This window comes from Telopea speciosissima, chromosome 7, assembly GCF_018873765.1.
Source record: "Telopea speciosissima isolate NSW1024214 ecotype Mountain lineage chromosome 7, Tspe_v1, whole genome shotgun sequence".
In the NCBI taxonomy this organism is placed as follows: Eukaryota; Viridiplantae; Streptophyta; class Magnoliopsida; order Proteales; family Proteaceae; genus Telopea; species Telopea speciosissima.
Genome location: NC_057922.1, coordinates 65921457 through 65942428, shown reverse-complemented (window position 1 = coordinate 65942428; position 20972 = coordinate 65921457). Strand labels below are relative to the sequence as shown.

At 39.4% G+C, this 20972-nt stretch overlaps 1 protein-coding gene across 1 annotated transcript in view; it reads right to left on the bottom strand.

The window, feature by feature from the left end:
• Positions 1-323: 323 nt before the first annotated feature.
• LOC122668138 (oligouridylate-binding protein 1-like) overlaps positions 324-20972 on the bottom strand; it is a 42569-nt gene continuing 21920 nt past the window's right edge. Inside the window, exon 12 of the mRNA XM_043864719.1 lies at positions 324-859. Coding sequence (XP_043720654.1) covers positions 584-859 — 276 coding nt within the window. The 3' untranslated portion in view covers positions 324-583. The remainder of the gene's footprint in view (positions 860-20972) is intronic.

The window sequence follows — 20972 nt, the reverse complement described above, 5'->3', positions numbered from 1 at the left end:
CTTATCTTTTTTACCATATTGACCAAGGGTCGGGTTTTACCTAAATCCCTGGAAGACATTTCCAGCAGAAAAGAAAGGCAACAATTATAGGAAAATGAAAAAAAGTAACAAAAAGAGTTCATTAATACACATCCAACAATCGTTATATTAAACCGTCTCTCCACTCTTTCCAAATTAGGTACAACGAACATTATGGAGGACCATATAATAAGCAACTAGGAAAAAAAAAATTAACTGTAAACAGGAAAAATAAACTTCTAAAACCTGATATTCAGCTAAATCATCCAGGAAGCAGATTCAGAAACCTTCATGAGGAGAAGACAAACCATCATGATAATAATAATAATAATAATAATAATAATAATAAAATATAAAAAGAAGCCTTTCAAGTATCACTGCTGTTCTCACTAAACGCCCTAGTTTTAACTACAAACTATATCCATACAAGGCAAGCACACAAGGAAAAATTTAACAACAAACCAGAGTGATAAGGAAAACCATATGAAAGCCTTCTGAAGCCTTCAATGCAGACAACGAAATATCAAGGTTATTGGTAAAATGGGTATCATCTCCTCTCTCACTATTACTGGTAGTACATGAGCTGCTGAGTTGCGGCAACGTTCTGAAAACCTCCATCATAGATCGCCTGGCTTGCTCCAGCAGCACCCATACCCATGGCTGCCTGTTTGAGAACATGTTGGGCCTGTGGGTGCATTAGTGCCTGGGCACCACCCATCTTGCTAATAGCCAGCTGACGCTCATAGGCCAGAAGTTCTCCAGCCGAGATGCCTTGAGGGAAAGGTGGGGGAAGAGGTGTTGAAACTGTCCCTGCGGGAGTAGGTTTACTACCCCATGAGCACTGCAAGACAAACATCATCATAAATGAAGAGACGCTGGATAACACATACTTCCTATAGTTACTTCTTACTAAAATAATACTATACCCATTGCAAAAATGAAAAGAGAGAGCTATTTGGACTCAACAGGGTTGACTTTCAACCGGTAATAATCACAGCATATGGTGCAAATGTCTGCATCTAGATGTTTTCAAAATAGCATAGCCATATATACCTGGCACAAACCTACGGGTTTATTCCTGAATTTGATCGAATTTCAATAAAATTTCAGATCACAAGGTGATCCTCCCCCAAGAGAAGATACCTTGGAAAATCAAACAGGGAAGCAGAACCCCAACCCTGTGTTGCCCAACCTACCGCTTATCAATTAGGCACCATCTGTTTGGGAATAAAATTCAGTGAAGTGACATTTACCTTAAAATTACCAACAATGACTCATTTATTCAAAAACTTACTAAATACAGTAAGCAATATTTTTATATAAACAGTAAACTTTTAAACCAAAGTACTAGAATTTGATTAAATTAAGAAATTATTTGAGAAGCTTATCCTGTTTAAAAGATTTTTAGTTATACAAAATGATTACCAAGGGACCACACCTCCAGGCTCCAGCATACTTGTGAAACACGACACTACAAGTTGAAGTATGATAGGAAAGGCAATGAACTTAAAAGGGCTGGGTATAGATTCAGATTCAGTGAAACCTGCCCTAACTCCATTGTTGCCATCACTGGGATAACACGGCCACAAGATATTTATATCATTACACAACTATACCAAGAAGCTGTCTAGTCTAAATGCCATCCAACTGCACACATTTTTAGCACAATAAATCAACTTTGGTGCACGCAGGTAGCAGGAGCACTGCAATAGATGACCTATACAAGGCAGCAGGTAAAACCATAATTTAAATATTAGGGAAAATTACCTCACCTTTCTTAAAAATGCTTGAACATCTTCCACTGTAGGCATAAGAGGACGGGGGGCCTCACCTTCCCGTTCCCAATGGCAATGGAGCTATGCATATTTAGCAAAATTCATAATGTAGAACACTCTTGAGTGATAACCAGTCCACAAGAGGATTGCAAACTTCAGGTCCAACTTCAGTACATACTTCGATCGGTTCTTAGATTTGCAGGAGATTTCAGAACAATAGAAATATAGAATAGAAAACAAGAAATCAAAGAAAGGAAGAAAAAGATAGGGTAGTCTCTCTGACTCGGGTCTCTCACCAATCGCCTAGTTGGAAGTTAAAGAATGTAAAGGAACAAGGAAAAAGATGTAAGTAGAAGGTTGGACAAGAGGAGAGAGAAGATGGTGGAATGTTGTGCATTAAAGAATTATCTCTACCACACCTATATTACTTGCCTAATAACATGTATAGAATTACATACACCTCCCTAGAGAGGTAAAAGGTAGAAAAGAGAAAATATACTATAAGACAACTAGACAACAAACTAGTTCCTAAAGTAAAATAATTTCATAAACTCTAATACTCCCCTCAAGTTGGAGAATAAATGTCATGTATTCCCAACTTGCATAATAGGGTACTGAACTGGTGAGAGGTGAGTCCTTTGGTGAAGATGTCTGCCAATTGATCACCTGTCTTCATGGAAGGAGTGCAAATGCAGCCACCGTGTATCTTCTCCTTGATGAAGTGCCGATCCACTTCGATGCGCTTTGTTCTGTCATATTGCACTGGGTTATGAGCAATGCTTATAGGCTTATAACTACCTTGCTATCACAGTAGAGCCACATAGGTCCTTCAGTATCAAACCCCAACTCCAGGACCAATTGTCTCAACCATATGAGTTCACAAACTCCATGAGCCATTGCCCTAAATTCTGCCTCTGCATTGGATCTAGCTACAACAGGCTAGACCGTCTATCTAAGATGGATCCAGCCCAATCAGCATTAGTGAAACCTTCTATCTTGAAGTGGTTGTGCTTGGCATACAATAGTCCTTTCCCTAGAGAGGACTTCAAGCATCCGAGAATGTGGTATACAACATCCAAGTGTCCATTCTTGGGAACATGCATAAACTGACTCACCACTCCCACTGCATAAGAAATATCTGGACGAATCATAGACAGATAGATGAGCTTCCCCACTAGCCTCTGATACTTCCCTGCATCAACAAGAAAGAGGCAACAATCTTCTCCAAGCTTGTGGTTCTGCTCAATAAGAGAACTTGCTTGTTTGTAGCCCAACATCCTTGTTTCTTTCAACAAAACTAGAACAAACTTCCTTTGACATATGTTGATTCCCTTTTTGGACCTTGTGATGTAAATAAGTCACTTAGAGGGCTTATTTTATTGAAAATAAGGTAAAAAATAGGAAAACAAGATTTACTTCCTTAGTTTAGTTAGAGTTCCATTTTGAGTTTGTTTTCTTTATTATTTCACTTAGTCAATTTAGGTTAACTTACTAGTTAAGGATAGGGTTAGGCCTTTTTTTTTTTAGTGTCTAAATCTATTTTTGAGTCTTCTATATAAGTTTGTAAGGAAGGCCAGCATGGTACACGAATTTGATTATTGAAATATTGGTTTTAACTTTGGTTAAAAATCTTGAGATAGGTTGGGTGAGATGCCCAGGGTGAGCTGAGATAGCCATCCCCTTCCCTAACCCCCTCCATCAATCTCCAATCAAGTTCCATTCAAGTTTCAATTCTGCCATAGCTGATTTCTTAAAGAAACATATTCAGTTGCTGGAAATTCTCTGCAAGGTTCAAGATATTTTCAAAAAACAAATCTGAAATTGAAATTATGCAATTATTCTTCTTCTCTTCTAGGTCACATGCAAGGTGATTCTCGCGAGAGTTTTGCCCAGCCAAATCTAACCGTTAGAACCTACTGAAATTTTGATCGAATCTTCCTCCAACCCCAAGCAAGGCTTGATCCAAATTTCATTACCATCCACCCAGCTGATTATCTGAAATTATCCTTTTACCCCTCAGTCCTATTTTTACTAGGATTCCTCTATAATTTCAGATTTAGTCATCTGATTTAACTATAACTTTCAGCATCTCTTCTCTCACATATAATCCACTCTCTCCTAACTTAACCCTAACATCTAACCCTAGGTCCCATCAAACCCAAACCCTAATTTCACAATTTTCACATATTTGACCTAGCCGGATTACCCATTCAAGAACAGATCCTAATTATTGGCTTCTAGTTGGTCTTCTACCAATCCAGAACTATATTACCTTGACACTTCAATTCCCAAGAAATACTTCAAGGGTCTCAAATCTTTGATTTGTAACTATTGGGCCAAATAGGTCTTCAACCTAGCTATCTCAGCCCTATCATTTCTAGTCACTACAATGTTAACAACATAGACAATTAGGGAAGTAATGGTGCCATCACCTCGCCTAGTAAACAAGGTGTGGTCAACTTGACTCTGGGAATACCCATCCTTCCGAATAGCCTGCCTAAATCGCACAAACCATGCCTTTGGGGACTGTTTGAGACCATATAGTGCCTTCTCGAGAAGACACCATGGAAAGAGAACTCGCAAGAAACCGAGACAAGTTAAGGTGGGAGTTTAAAAAGTACACGGTTTTGTTTGGTTTTGACTGGTTTCAGTCGCAAGTGGTCGAAACTAGTAGAACCAACCCAAACTGGAATATAAAAAATGACAAGTTTCAATCGAAACTTGCCATTTCTTGCAAATTTTGATCGAAACATACACTCTCGGTGGTTTCGACACAAGGAGTGGGAGTTTGGCTCAAAAGTGTGGATTTCTTTGAGAGGTTTCTTCGTTTGGCGCATCTACAAGCTACATCAACTCTCTTAATCCATCATATGTTGGGTATGGACCATATGGTGGATATGTTGGTGGACCATCTTTTGAGAGGTTTCTTTGTTTGGTACATCTACAAGCTACATCAATTCTCTTAATCCATCAGATGTTGGGTATGGACTGTATGGTGGATATGCTGGTGGACCATCCTTCAAGAACACCGGTTCATTTCGATATGGGAGTGGTCATAACTCAAGATACATCTGCTGCTACATATGGATATGGGATGGGTCCATAGTTGTTAAGATGCCTAGGCGAATCAAGGCGGGCGAGGGGTTAAAAAAAGGAGGCCACACCAGCAAGGCGACCAAGGCGACACCAGAAATAAAGGCAAGAACAAGGCGCCTGGACGCCTTGACAACTATAGATGGGTCAGGTGTTGGGTCATCCTTTGTCGACAGTATCTTCAGGTCTCCATCCCAACCATGTGTTTCGACTCCAACTTCTTACCGTCACAGTGAGCCCTTCCCTAGGTTAGGATATCTTATAAAAGTTGATGATGGGGCTAATAGATGGGCAATTATGGACTATCAGAACAATTGGGCCCAAAGCATGTCATAGGATATATATATATATATATAAGTGGTACAGCTCCGAAATATTCAATGGTACGCAGTTCATGAATTAGACCCACCAAGAAACTCCGCATGGAATTGAAAAAGGAGCACCTTAATGTTTTATTTGGATAACATGTATTATTCAGTTTTCTTGTACTTTAACTTTATGTGAACTAAGTATTTATAATACCAAGTTTACTATATCCTTCAATGTACACTCGTAAACTTGGGTCAATAACCACAAGTACCATTTTGAGTGCTTTTTCGTTTTTGTAAAAATAGTTCATGCATTGTGTTTAAAATGTCAAAAAATAGGCTATGTACAAAAAACAGACCTAAAAAACCATTTCTAGGCCTTGAAACCACAATTTCGAGTTGGCTGAGAAAAAGTATCAGGTTTCAACATGATTTCGGCCATATCTCAGTTTCGGGCTGGTCGAAACCCGAGATTTAGAATCTTGGAAGACACACTTTCCTTTTAGCTGAAGAAAGCTTGAGGCCAGGTGGAGTTTACATGTACACTTCCTCTTTCAAGTCACCATGATGGAAGGCATTCTTATAGAATTGTGCTCAGCCATAGGAGCAAATGTCTCTTGATAATCCCATACACTTAATTGTGCCTAAGGCTGCAACAAGGTCTCGTTAGGCCGGGGAAAGAGGAGGATAAGACAGGTCGGGTTGGGCCGGGCCGGGCCAGCTCACCAAGCCTCAAACTTGACCCAAACCAACTCGAATTAGGGCCGAACTTCCCAACCCCGACCGCCCTCGTGGTCAAGGTATCTCAACCCAGGCGAAATTCCTAACCCTAACCCGCTCTCGGGGCCAAGGTATCTCAACCCATGCCCTGTTCGGCTCAAGGCAAGCCATGGCGGTGCTCGGGCCATTAGGGCCAAACTAGCTCCCCTAATTGTACCCTTTGGCCGCCAACCTTGCCTTGTACCTCTTAACCACACCATCTGACCGATACTTAACTGTGTAGACCCACCTGCATCCAACTGGAGCTCTTCCCCTGGGAAGATATACAAATTGCAAAGTACCATTCTTCTCAAGAGCCATCCTTTCCTCAGACATGGCGTGCTTCCAATTTGGGTCATACATAGCTTCAACAACATTTTTGAGAATGGAAATAGAAGAGAGGGCAATACTAAAAAGCAACACCTGTAAGAGACAACAATAAAAGCAACAGTTGTAAGAGAAGGGATGTCACCTGACTGAGGAGGATGTGAACAAACTGGGCTATAGGATTAATGCAAACTCTCTTTCCCTTTTCTAACAACAATAGGAATGTCCAAATCAGAAGGAAGAGAAGGGATATCACCTGACTGAGGAGGATGTACCTCAGGATGTGGATCCAAAGAGGACTCTTGGCATGTCTTCTTTTTTTCTTTCTCTTGTATACAATTAGCTCCTTCTCATTACCACAACTTCCACCTGACTGATTAACCGCATCTACTTCTTTGTGTTTCTCAATGTCAAGCATGAAGGAGAGATAGGTAAGGGACAAAGAAGGGAATATCATCAGCAGGCTTTTCACTTCCACAATTCTCCCCCTAGAAGAGAATGTTGATGAGGAGAAAAGACAGGCACAGATTCAAGGAAGGTAACGTCTTTAGAGAGGAGATGTCGGCGGGAGGAGGATGGCAGCACTTGCAGCCTTTGTTAGTAGAAGAATACCCAAGAAAGAAGCATTTGAGAGCCTTTGGGTCAAGTTTAGTCCGAGAGGATTTGTTAACATGAACAACAAACACACTAAAGACCTTGGAAGGAAGAGAGAAAATAGAAACATGAGTCGTCGAGGTTTCCCAAGGAGTTTTGTAGGTACACGGTTGATGAGAAAAGCAGCAATAAAAGCATTAGATCAAAAAGTTCTAAGAACATGCATGCCAAATAAAAGACTCCGAGTGAACTCCAATAAATGGCGAATTTTCCTCTAAGATACACCATTCTGTTGGGGTGTGTCAACACAAGCTAGCTTGATGGATAATGCCATTATCAGTAAAGAAGTTTTGGAGGCCACCGAGCATGTACTCCCCCTTTTATCAGAACGAACAATTTTGATTTTTGTTTCAAACTGAGTAAGAATCATTTGATAAAAAAAATTTAATGCACCACAAACATCACTCTTACATTTCATCAGAATAGTCCAAGTAGTGGGGGAATAATCATCAACAAATGAAACAAAATAGCAATAGCCAAATAAAGAGGTAGTAAGAGAGGGTCCCCAAACATCAATATGTACGATGTGAAAAGGAACAGAGATCTATTACCATGATATGTATAAGACAAACAACAACGTTTGACAAACATACATTGTTCACATTAAAATACATGAGAAGAAGAAAAAGAATAAATAACTGAGGTAATTGTTTCCTCATTACAACAAAAGATGGATGACCAAGGCATTGATGCCATATCATTAAAAAATCCACAGAACTACTACCACTATGGCCACGCACATAAGACTGAGCTGTGGGCAAAAAAAGTAGTCGAGGTTCCAAAAGATAGAACCCCATCTCCTCACATCCACTGCCAATAATCCTCTTCGTCACCAAATCCTAAAAAAAGTAGGATTTAGTTAAGCGACTCACAAATAAGAGATTAGTGGCAAAGTTAGGGACATAAAGAACGGAATCAAGAGAAATGGAAGATGTAACAAGAATACTGCTCTTACCAGAAATAGAGGAAAGGGAGCCGTTAGCCACCTTGACCTTATCCCCACAAGAATAGATGGAGTAGGAACCATAATAGTGGGACGTACCAGTCATGTGGTCAATGGCACCAAAGTAAATAACTCAAGGTGGGGTTGTGGTAGGAGCGGATGTAGACGCTTGCAAAGCTGAAGATTAGGAGTTTGGCACTGTAGATGTACAAAGTGAGCTACCAAGCTGTGACATGACCCTGCGAAATGCGACAATATCCTCCCTGGTGAGTGAGCTGGAATCAGCCTGCATACTAGTTGAATACTTAAGAGTATTAGTATTAGGCATCATAGAATGTGTTCTAACTTCCCCTCTATGACCACCACGTGTACCAAGTGGACAGCCATGAAGAACCCAACACCTCTCCCTAGTGTGACAAGATTTCCCACAATGGTTACATCTGGGCCTATCTCTGTCATCTCCACAGGATGGCCCTTGACCTCTACCACCACCACGCCAATCTCAAGTTAGGAAGTAGGTTCCATGTCTACCCTGTAAGTCTTCTCACTCCGCAAATAACTACACACCTCATCTAGGGATAGAAGAGGAGACCTGCCCAAGATTTGTATATAGATGGGCTCATACTTCGGATTTAAGCCACCAAGAAGAATAAGAACGCGCTCCTTCTCAAGGGTTCAGTAAACCTTTGCTTCATCTTCTAGGCTGTTGCAGATCCCTATAATGATCATACTCTTCTCAGAGACCAATGATAATAATATAAATTCAGAAATGGACCTATCCCCTTGCTTTATGGTAATGATCTTCTGGAGAAATTGATACACCTTAGTCGAATCACCAACTTGGTCGAAAGTTTTGGAGACACTATTCCAGATGCCCTTGGCAATTTCCTTTCTCATAAATCTTCTCCCAATCTCAGGCTTCATAGAGAAGATTAGCAAAGTCATAACCATGGAGTTCTCAGCCTCTCATTTTGGATACGTTGGGTCATTTGGATTGGGGGCTTTGATGGATCCTATAACATACCCTAGCTTCCCCTAAATCCGAAGGAAAGCTTCACAGCATATGCCTAGTCCAAGTAGTTGGTATTGTCCAACTTCACAATGGAAATATGGGTATTTGGGTTTTCAAAAACCAACTGAGTAGGTGCAGCACCACTCGAAACAACCTCTATGGATTCAGTGATCCCACACATGATGAAGAAACAAACTTACAAAATAGGGTTAACACCCAAAGTCAATAGCGAGTATATTCTCAACCCAAAAAAGCCTTTCAACCATTGGTAAACACAATCAAGCAACCAAACAAGGCAAATATCTCAAAGGAATTCAACTCCACCACATTCTTCAAAGCATAGATTCATCACACAACCACTAAAGAAGCTCAAACAACATACCTCACCAACACCAAGCAGTCTAAAGCATCACAGATCAATTTTATAGGTAAAACAGAGAAAAAAACCGAGGCTGCCAGTAACTTGAAAACCAAAAATGAGTTGGGGAGTAACAACTCTTAAAAGCACTGAACAAGACTATGGGGGAATGGAAGTATCATGGTAGAAAATTTCACGAAATTTCGATGAATTTCGAAAATTTTGTTAAAGCCGAGACGAGATGTATAGGCGAAATGAAAAAGTACAAAAATTCGACAAAATTTCGTGATATTTCGGCCTATGACCGAAATATCGGCAAAATGTTACAAAAGGCCACTAAAAGGCCACGTGACCTAGGACTTAAAAACAGCATCTCGCAAGTCTAAATCGACCGAGACCTGCATACCTCTCATTTCTTGCATACCTCTCATTTCTTCTTCTCGTTGCTCATTTCTTCTCTTCTCTTTTCTTTGGTTTTCTTCCACTCTCCAAGCATTGTTCTTCATCGTTTTCGACGGATTATAGCCGGAAACATGTGGGATCCTCATCCAAGCACATCCTCCAAGCATTTCTCATTATTTAAGGTAATTCTTTTTTCTCTAAAACTAATTCTTTTGAAAATAGTATGTTCAATACAAGTTGGATGATGATGAAATATTTATATGTTAGACACCGGAGGCCGATCTACAACCTCATGGTGTCGAAATTTTTTTTCCATACGTATTTTTTTTTTAATTTTCTGGTTTTAAAATTTGATTTTCCTACAACTAAAATAGGAAAAATTTAGGGATAGTATAACTTAGATGGGGATCAATTAAATATATATTAGACACCAATGGCCGATCTAAGGCTTCATGGTGTCGAATTTATTTTATTACGCATAAATAATTATTTTTATTTTCAGAAATTAAGAATAATATTTTTTAAATAAATAAATAAGGAAATAGATAAGTTTTAGGTTTAAAAATCATGAAAAAATATAAAAGTAATTTCTACATGTTTTGAAATGCATTAGATATATATTATGTTTAATAATTTTCGGTTTTGTTGTGTTAGGTCAACATTTATATTAAAATTATATATAAAAATTTATTTTTAATTATGAGAAAAATATTAAATAGCTATACAATTTTTTTAGTATTCTAAAAGTCTCAATTGAAGTGCTTCTGCATTAAGTTTTTAATTATTTGTTTTACTTACATTGCAATAAACAAGTATTATTATGGGGGATCGTGAAAGGCAACGTGCAAAGGGCAAGCAAAAGGTAGGGGAAAGTAGTCAACAGAGGTAGCAGAGAGAACAGAGGCCAGCCAGCCAGCCAGCCAGCATAGGGGTGACATTGCATGGTTACATGGCACTCCAATTGATGGGGATAAGAGAAAATCCCAATGTAACTATTGTCACATGCAGTTTTTGGGAGGTGGGTCCAGTAGACTTAAACATCTGACTGGAGGATCTAAAGATGTTGTAGGTTGCCATATGGCACCTGTGCAAGTAGCTAGGGAGATTGGTGAGAGTTTGAGGGGAAAGAAGAAGAGAAAGGCTGACAAGCAGAGAATAAGAGAACAACTTGAGGATGCAATGAGGAGCTCAATAGGAGGAGGAGGACAATACCATGATGATGATGACTCCTCTGATGATGATGATGATGAGAACATTGCAGTACAAGATGATATACAAACAACAGAGGAGGCTAGGGACTTTCGAGGGACTATTTCAAGGAATAGAGTTAGTTTTCAAGACGATCAGCAGAGACAGAGAGTAGGGGGTAGTGGAGGACCTGGCACATCTAGAGGTTCTAGATCTTTCAATCCTTTTAAAATATCACAAAGTGTGAAGGCAGCCCCAACACCTCTATCAGTACTAGTACCACCATCAGCATCAGATCCTAAACTACATAGGAAGAAAGGAAGCAGTCAACCAAAAATCAAAGGAGAATGGAAGGGGATGAAGGAGTTAGTTAAACAGTCAATAGTTAAATAGATGCTATACCCTACCATCCCAGCAAACACTGCACAAGGCCCCCATTATGATACCATGATTGATACAATTGCAAAGGCTAGCTCAGGGTTCAAGGGCCCCACCTCATATGAGATAATGAATGTTTATTTACCTCAACAAAAGTCTGAGATTGACGAGTACATTGGGGAGATGAGTATGTGGGAGACATATGGGTTGACTGTAATGGCAGATGGATGGACTGGGCCTACAAGAAAGTCCATCAATTTTATGGTTTATTATAACGGGAGGATTTCCCTCAAATCTGTGGATGCATCCAAAGAGATAAAGGATGCAAAATACATTTACAGATCGTTAAAGGAAGTGGTTGAAAAAGATATGAGAATTGAGAACGTTGTCTAGATTATAATGGACAACGGAAGCAACTTCAAGTTGGCTGGTGAGAAGATGATGAATAACAGTACGTACCGGCTCTTCTGGACTCCTTGTGCAACCCATTGCATTGATCTAATGCTAAAGGATATGGGAAAGTTAAAGTTGGTGAAGACTGTGGTTGAAAGTGCAAGACAAGTCACCAACTTTGTATACAACCACTCCTTTGCACTCAATCTATTGAGGAAAAAATGTGGGGGTGACTTGGTGAGGCCGTGCATCACAAGATTTGCCACCAACTACATTGCCCTAAAAAGCATTGAGACAAAGAAGGCCGGGCTGAGAAGTATGTTTGCTTCGGAGGAGTGGTTTGGATGGAAGGGTTCCAATACTGCAAGTGGGAGGGAAGCACAAGCAACCATGTCATCTGAGGACTTCCGGACAAAACTAAGCAAAGTGGTGAAAGTTTTGAAGCCAATAGTTAAAGTTCTACATATAGCTAACTCTGCTCTCAAGGGCCCTACCATGCCAGTCCTATATGCTGCAATGGACTTGATGAAAGATAATGTCTACAGTGTGGCTCCTCGCAGTAGCAAGCACTTCTTGGATATTATCAATGCTCACTGGGAGAATCAACTTATGCATCCACTGCATAAGGCCGGTGAGTAAATTTGTTTATGTAACTAATTCATAGTAATACTATTTACTAATTACCTATGCATTTGACAATATCTCATTTCTATATGTTAAATTTCAACATACTACTTGAACCCCAAGTATCAATACAATAATAGGCTTGGGTTGGAAACTCAACTTATTGATGTTGTGAAACAAGTAGTGAAGAAGTTGGAGCCAGATGGTCAACTATAAGCTATTTGCAACAATGAGGTGAGTCTTCGAATTCATTTGGAATATAATTAGTAAGTAGTAATTACTAATTAATAATAAGTAATTACTAATTTTCCACATAGGCGTAGATAAAGATGTTTAGGGATGCATTAGGAAGTTTTGGAACCGATGCTGCAATACAAAGCAGAGCACGCGGTGATGCTGGTACTTAATTCAATATCTAATTCTTTTTAGTTTTACATTACATGTGTATTGAAAGTTGAAACTTGAAATAACATTTGACACCTCTTTTTTTGTTATAAACTTGTAATGCAACTGAATGGTGGGTGTTGTATAGGGAATCGACTGAGAATTTAAGAAGAATAGCAATCAAGGTCCTTGCCCAAACATGTTTCGCATCTGGCTGTAAGAGGAACTGGAGTACCTTTGCACTCATCCACTCCAAGCGGCGCAACAGATTGGGGTCCTAACGTCTATCTGACATAGTGTATATGCACTACAGCTTGAGGCTGAAACTGCAACACATACGCATGGGACATAAGGGACAAAGGGGCACTATTGACCTCGCCAACATCTTTCAAGTTGACCCAGACGATGAAGACCGTATTGTGGATTGGGTGAGGAAAAGAGGTGAGCCGGTGTTGGATCAGGAGGGAGGTAGGCCAGATCCCGTGATAGCTTCCGAGATTGGTGCTGATGTGGATGATTATATGGCTGACGAGGGTCAGATACATGCACGGGAAGCATCACCCATACCATTCCAGCCCACTGGTGGCAATGTTGCTGATGATGATGATTGGTTTAGGTCCTCAGGTGATGATGATGGTGGTGATGGTGATGGTGATGGTGATGGTGGTGGTGATGAAGAATTTGATGGAATGCAAGAGCGTTATGTGCTAGGCGAGGATACGGTGCCTGTAGAGTCAGTCCGATTTACTGGAGAGACAATTTGATCATGCCACGCAGGATACGGACCACGGTGCACGTGACCCCGCACCCACACCCGCACCCTCACGAGCCCCCATACAACCATACAACAGGAAGCGTATGGGTTGACAAACACAGTTACAAGTTGATTATATGGCCATTGATGACTTATCTAACTCTGTTGGCGGTTTGAATATGGGAGATAGGGAGGGAGGATCAACTGGGCATTGGCGTGCCCCATCTTTTGACACACATACCACTCCATTATCATCGGATTATAGTGCATCACAACCTCATTATGGATATGGATATGGGCAGTTTAGTGGGGTAGGGGACTATGACTCCCAGTCCCAGTCCCAGTCCCAGGGGCATACTGGATCATCTTTTGTGGATGACATCTTTGCATACCCGAGCTACCGACCTCACCAACCATACATGCAGTCAGTGCCAATGCCACTTCCGCCGACATCATATCATACTGGATCATCTTCTTCCCAGGCTGGACCGATTGGTAACCCTAACTCATATCCTAGAATAGGTTACCTACAGTATGTTGACTCCATTTACATGACAGTTGTGGATGACTACACTCGTTTCTTCTCCAAAACTATACCGTGGTCCACATATGTCCTTCAAACAGAGAGCAATGGACGTCGACTCCAGCGGGCCATGAGTGGGGTTAACCCAGGAAGGCACAACAACTATTATTAACACTTGTGACTTGTGAGTCTTGTGAGTCTTGCACCCTTGTCTCTTGTAAGTTGTAAGTTGTGATTTGTGAACTTGTGAGTTGTGACTTTGTGTATTGCCTATTAAAGTATTGAGCTATTGAGTATTGACTATTGAGTCATTGACTATTATGGAGTTTATGAGAATATGATTTATGAATTGTCTTATGAGTTTTAATTAGTTTGTTTAAATTTCTTGTCTTTAACTGCCAAATCAATGTGTATTTAACTATTTATACATTAGGGTCGGCGACCGTATACTGTCAATCAAGGGTGCAAGCCCAAAACACCACTTTAAGTTCATTTTTTTTGTAATATGAAGATTTAAATGTGTTTATTTAGCTTAAATAAGGTTATCCATGAAGTATCAGGCCTAGATATGGCCAAAAACCCACCGAGATGGACTCCCAAAATATTGTAGAAAAAATGTAATATTTCGGCAAAATTTTGACATATTTCGGATATCTCCGTAGGCCCGAGATACCGATATATCGCAAAATTTTATACCTTGGGAAGTATACCCTAGCGTGATCCAAAAGGGTCCAAGTTCAGCTCCAAAGCTATCCGGATGAGAGAGAGAGAGAGAGAGAGAAATCTCATAAAAGCTGGCAGTAACTTCTTTTTGGCTGGTTTTGCTCGATTTGACCTCCAAGTGTCTATTTCTTCAAATTAGGTCTTCTCTTGGTGTCTCTATGGTCCTCGTTCAATTTCCTAGCAAGATTTCTTCAAACATTTCACATAATAATCTCTTCTTTGGAACCCCTTTGTAACCTAAGGTTCCAAAGAGAGTAGAAAAGAAGAACAAGAAAGTAACTCAACTCTCAGCAACAAAATGTGCTCTGATACCAAGTTGGAAGTTAAAGAATGTAAGGAACAAGGAGAAAGATGAAAGTAGAAGATTGAAGAAGAAGAGGAAGGGGGAGAAGAGGAGAGAGAAGATGGTGGAATGTTGTGTGTTAGATAATTATCTCTACCACACCTATATTACTTCACTAATAAGATGTAAGGAATTACATAAACCTCCCTGGAGAGGTAAAAGGTAAAAAAGAAAAAATACAATATAAGACAACCAGACAACAAACTAGTTCCTAAAGTACCCTTGTTACATAAACTCTAACAAGCCTCTCACCGTATTTTGGTCTCTCATCAATGGCATCTCACCATACTCTTTCACAGAGCAAAGCACAAAGCTATGTATCTTTTCTCAATCACATTAATTCAAATTCGTGTACAAGGCTGTAGCCCTGACAAACTAATATAGAAGACTAAACACTAAAAAGGAAAAGCCTAACCCAATTCTTAACTTATAAGGTACTGACTAAGAGACAAAAAATAATGGAAGTACCCAACTCAAAACAAGACTCTAACTAAACCAATGAAGTAAATCTCGTTTTCCTACTTTCGACACATAGTTTAGCGCCCCCCCCCCCCCACTAAAGTGGCCCATTAGAACCCAAAAAGATACCCATGTGATCAAAGGCCCAACATAACCAAAGCCATGGCTTATTTCCAATAAAATAGGCCCTTTAGGTAACTTATCTAGACCAATTCAAATTGTAACCAATTAACTAGCCTAAGCGCCAACACATCTCCTATGTTGTTGCCTACTCCCTCTCCCAAAAAAGAGGTCACTTAACAATTAACAGAGGGAGCAAAGGATCCTACGATGTCAGAAAAGGTGCAGATCCTCACCCTAGTGAGGGTGGGAAACCTTGAAAAATAGGTAATACCACGTCTGGAATTGTTTAGGGGGAGATGTAGGTGATTGTTTCTTCCCCCTGAAGAGACCCATTATTTTTTATTTTTTTTTAAATGCATGATTATTAACTGCTTTTTACAAACAGAGATCAAGCCATCAAGGTAATATTCCCTGTTCATTTTCCTCCCCATACTGGAAACTAACCAATCTGGCACATGGTAATTCCACAGCCTCATTGCGGCAAATATCAGATAACACCATGCATCCTACATATTAACCATTTAAGTTTCCGTAGCCAAAGCAGATAAAGATCACAACACTCATGTGTAGCCAAAGCCAATTTGAGTATTCTATCAGGATTTAAGAATAGATGTAGGTATGTACATGTTCCTATAATTTTCAACTGGGCAATTCACACACCTGAGCCCTACAATGTCACTTGTTACCAAACATGTTGAGAAACAGAAGGAAAATTAAACACCAACATATAAGCTATTGAAAATGCAGAAGTAAACTAAATTCACCCCCACTAAATGAGGTAAAATATAAAAACTAACTTTCAGAACTGGAAAAATTCAAAGTGAGCAATGCAGGACTGATAAAAAATTTGGTCCTATTTTAACACCTACAAGGTATGGGCCTTTAATTGCTTGGGTTTTTTAATTATAAAAGGTGAAATATAAGGCCCAAAAGTGGGGGTTTAAAGGGGTTGCATGAAATTAGTATTTAAATTCAGTAGTGGTGGTGGTGGGACCCATTAGCTATTAGTTAGGAAGTTATTTTATTGTAAAATTGTTGTAGAGAGCTGTCTTCCAAAGTTCTAGCCACAAGTCTAGCTTAGGGAATCTTTCATTGTTTTAGGAAGTCAATTAATTATTTTTCTGTTATCACTTGGGGGAGTCCACTTTGAGTGGAAATGCGGAATTGTAGTCTTTAAAAAAAATAACAGCTGAAACCCCTACCCCCCAAAATCGTTTAGGTTGAATAGAAATTGATTTGGTTTGAAAAACTGAGATTGTGATCTCAGTATTGTTCACACACTGTTCACCCTTCTTCTCTCCTGTGATCTCTCTCCTTCTCCCTTCTCTTCCTTGCGCTTCTCTTCTTCTCCTACTGTTTCTTCAAAGTTCAAACTTTACCCCATCTTCTTTTTCAAGTTCAGCAGGTAATACTCAGCAGAATTGAAGATTCAAATCAGAAGCTTAGTGGCAAAATAGTAAATAAATTGAAGTTGCAAAGGGGGAGTGGCAATCTGGTACTTAACCAGATTCTTCAAGGGGTCAATTGATAAACAAAAGAGCCAATGACACAGAGGGAATTAGTAATTACAAACTAGGGATAAAATTGGAAGGAAAACAAAATAAAGGGTAATTTTGAAAGGAATTAATTGAAAAAGGGAAAAGAAAGGTTGTCTTCTAGACTTTTACCTTGGTACAACAGCGGCGGAAGATATTCGGTTCAGAGAAGATTATCCTTCATTGTGGGTCTGTTAAATCTGAGGTGGTATGGCAAGATTCTCATTCCCAACCTCTATTGAATCCAAGTGTTAATCGAACAAAACAGCAAGCAACCAGTCCAAGGAAACTTTCTGAAATAGCAGATGATGGTAGTAACAGGGACGGCAGTGAACCTCAACATGATTCTCACAGCATAAGAAAATTTTGGGAACCAGAACCTAGGGCTTGAATCGCCCTAAGAAAAGGAGCAACACCCGATATATCAGCCTGATCCGAAAAGAGAGCGAGTTCTATCAATTCCTTCTCATCCCAGATGTACTCATGTACCCCATTTGCAGGGAACAGGGGTAAGAGCAACAAGCAAAGAAGAAATAAGGGAAGGAATATGGAACTGCGTGGGAGAAGAAGATGAAGAACAACAGAAGAGAAGGGGAGCGAGATCACAGGGAAGAGGGAGAGGAAAAAGAAAGGGGAGGCGCACACACACAGTCCACTTAGGCAACACTCAAGCTAATTTTCTATTTCATATTCAACTAACTTTTCCAATGTATTACAAGCATATTCAAAAGAAAGAAATTACATCTAAAGAAACTAGGAAACTACTCAAATAAGGAGATTGAAATAACACTCAAACGTATCTACTCCATCTAAAACTCCCATCAAAGATAATTAATATTACAAAAAATCCCAATCCATATCTGGCCCCGTTTGGGTAAAAATTGGTATAATATGGAACCAGGCCCTTTTCCTCTTCTACATCTGTATCAACTGGTATACCCGAAATTATCTTCTTTGTTCATAAGATTCGTAGTCATTGTTCTGTCAGCTGGAATTTAAATCTATTCTCCATATTCTGTTTAAGGCCTTCGTTTAACTATCAGATATATCCCCTGGTCATGTTCTGCAGTTAAGATCACAGTTGACACGGTGAATAGGCAGACACAAGGCATTGGAGGGGCACCGGTGCTCACCTAGGCATCACCTAAGCGTCTTAGGTTGTGTTTGGTTGCGTAAATCAACAGAACATAACTCTATCGGATCGCAATTCTAAATTAATTAAACCGTTTGGTAGCCTAATTCCAATGGATTACAAGAATTACATAATTCCGATTTTTACACTGAACATGATCCATATCTGAGTTTACCTCTTTAGGTGAACTCAGATATGAATTACAAATTCTAAGCTTAATATAAATACAATCATCCAACTTTCAATCATAAGCTTCTTGCCCTAAATCGAAAAACGATCTGAAAAATCGCGAATTTTGCTTCTACTAGGGAAAAACGATTGTCTTCTTCCATGGCCTGAGCTTCTCTCTCTCTCTCTCTCTCTCTCTCTCTCTGGAGAAACTCACCTCACCCTTCGATTTCCCTTGCTTCCTGGAACTCATGAAGAAACGCATGAAGCTCGAGCCCCTCGATTGTCAGCTCCGTGACACTTTCAAGGTCATCGACAAGGAATCCACCGGTTATGTCTCCGTTTCTGAACTCCATCATATCCTTACCAGTATTGGAGGGAAGCTTGACCTCGCCGAATTCAACTAGTGGATCCATGAGGTTGATGTTGGATCCGATGGTAGGATCCAATACAAGGACTTCATCGTTCGCATGGTTGCCAAGTGATGTAATGCATACTATTTCTGTTGATATATACCCATCTTCTCCCTAATCGATTAATTTCTGTGAGGAGTCTGTACGTGCTGCTTTATGTTTCGATGTTTGAGTTTTAGGGTTTCCTTATCTTCTTTTTTTTTTTTGTGATTTTTACTGCTAGTTGTGGCGATATGTGCGGATATTCACCCCCCCCCTTTCGCATTGTAGTTGCTACTTCTTTTGAGAGGTGTTGAATTGGTGATGGAACTATTCGCAATTAACTGAAATTTTTGAGCAATTTTACTGTTCTCCCTTTTGTTATATTAGGGTTTACCTTGTGTGCATAATTTATAGGCACTGAATTCTTGTTTTTATGGAATTAGTGGTGCTTATCAGATGCTTTGAACATTTTCCATGGGTTTATTTTGTTTTGGGTAGTTTCATCTAACTTCTATTAGGAAGGGATGATTTTGAGTATGGTATGTGTACACTGTTTATTCTTAAGTGTGTTAGTAGAGATCTTCTAGCACAATTTTGCTGCATGATGGGAAATGTGCTTAGTTTTGTTTTGTGATGAATTAAAGAAATTGGATAATCTTTTGTGTCCTTTGTCTCTTTCTCCTTGTTTTATTTTTTCTTTTTTTTTTTTAAATTAATCAACCACTGCTTGGTGTTCTAGAATCATAAACAATAATAATACAATTTACAATCGATTAAGAAGAAACCCCCATTTGACTGGAACTTGTCATTGTTTCCTTTTAGTCCTTGGTCATTGTTTTCTCTTTCTTTCTTTCTTTTTGTCTGCCCTTGGTTTCATAATTTATTTCAGTGTTTGATTTGATTACATGACTTGGGCAAATGAGGAATCAATGTTTAATGGGTAATTTGCATCTGAATATTTCATTTGATCAAAGCTTACTTCGAGGTTCTTGACATGCTTACTTCCTTGCTGTTGTACCTGTTTAGTTAGAGATGATATGATATGGCAATTGAAGTTTTATCAAGAGTTTTTGAGCTATTGAACTCTACACAATGGACTGATATTGCATTGTAAGAATTTTAATACAAATAATGTGCTATCTCTTTAATCCTTTCTTTATGTTATTCTTCTAAATCTTCCACTTCTCCCTGATTTTTGTTGTCAAAGGAAAGCTTTCCATTAATTAGGATGCAGTAGATGGGTTTTGTGGTTGTGGAGAGTTTTGGCTGGATATATTTAGGACGTGTTGATCATCTTGTTATGTGATTAGTTAATGGGTTTAAGACTTGATTATTAGTAGCCGAAGCTGTATCTCTAACTTATTGGCTAGTCAATGAATCATAGTATTAATTCCTTTACTCATGGAAAATTCCTTTCAAGTCTTTCATTCAATATTTAGGGGTGGGGGGGACCCATGTATCAATAAATGGTTAAGCTTAGATTCCACTCTAACTAAAGGTTTTCTCTTCTCATGACTTTGGAGATACACCTGCCACTAAATATAAAATCAAGAAAGTGGGGCCTATGGTGTGTGTCTACCATTGTCTTGTTTTATCCTTCTTGTTTCATCCATTTATTCCCAATAGAAGCCTTGAAACTCTATATAAATACAAGTAACCAGATACATCTGAAGATCCTTGATGAGCACATTTCTGTGTGAAATCTTAGGGCATAAAGCATACATTTTACCACACTGGACAAAGTTACTCAGTGCTTTCTTGTGCTTCTCAGGTTTTTGAGTTATTTATTGCTATTCTGGACTATCGGGGGCTACATCTCCAAATTTACACGTAAAGCTGCCCAATGTTTTTGCATGGCTGTGTTCAGAGCTAAATTTTGAGCAAGATGGACGTGACGGAATTCAATTTCGCATCCTTTTAGGCCTCCATGCAAGCAATTATCGTTTCCAGGTCATAAAAGAATAAGGGGCCATAAATGAGCCAAAACGCAAGCCCGGGCTAGTCTGAATTTTTGTAGTTATATTTGGCATCAAGGAAGACAATTATGATCAAGGGTTGAGATCCTCTCAAGCATTTACCCTCTTTTTGCATTCTTCACTATTGGAGGAGAGAGAAAAGCCACATGGGACCTACACCTGTTCACATGTGACCAAGGGTAGGATGGGAATAGTAATCACTGAAGCAACCAAGGATAAAGGAGG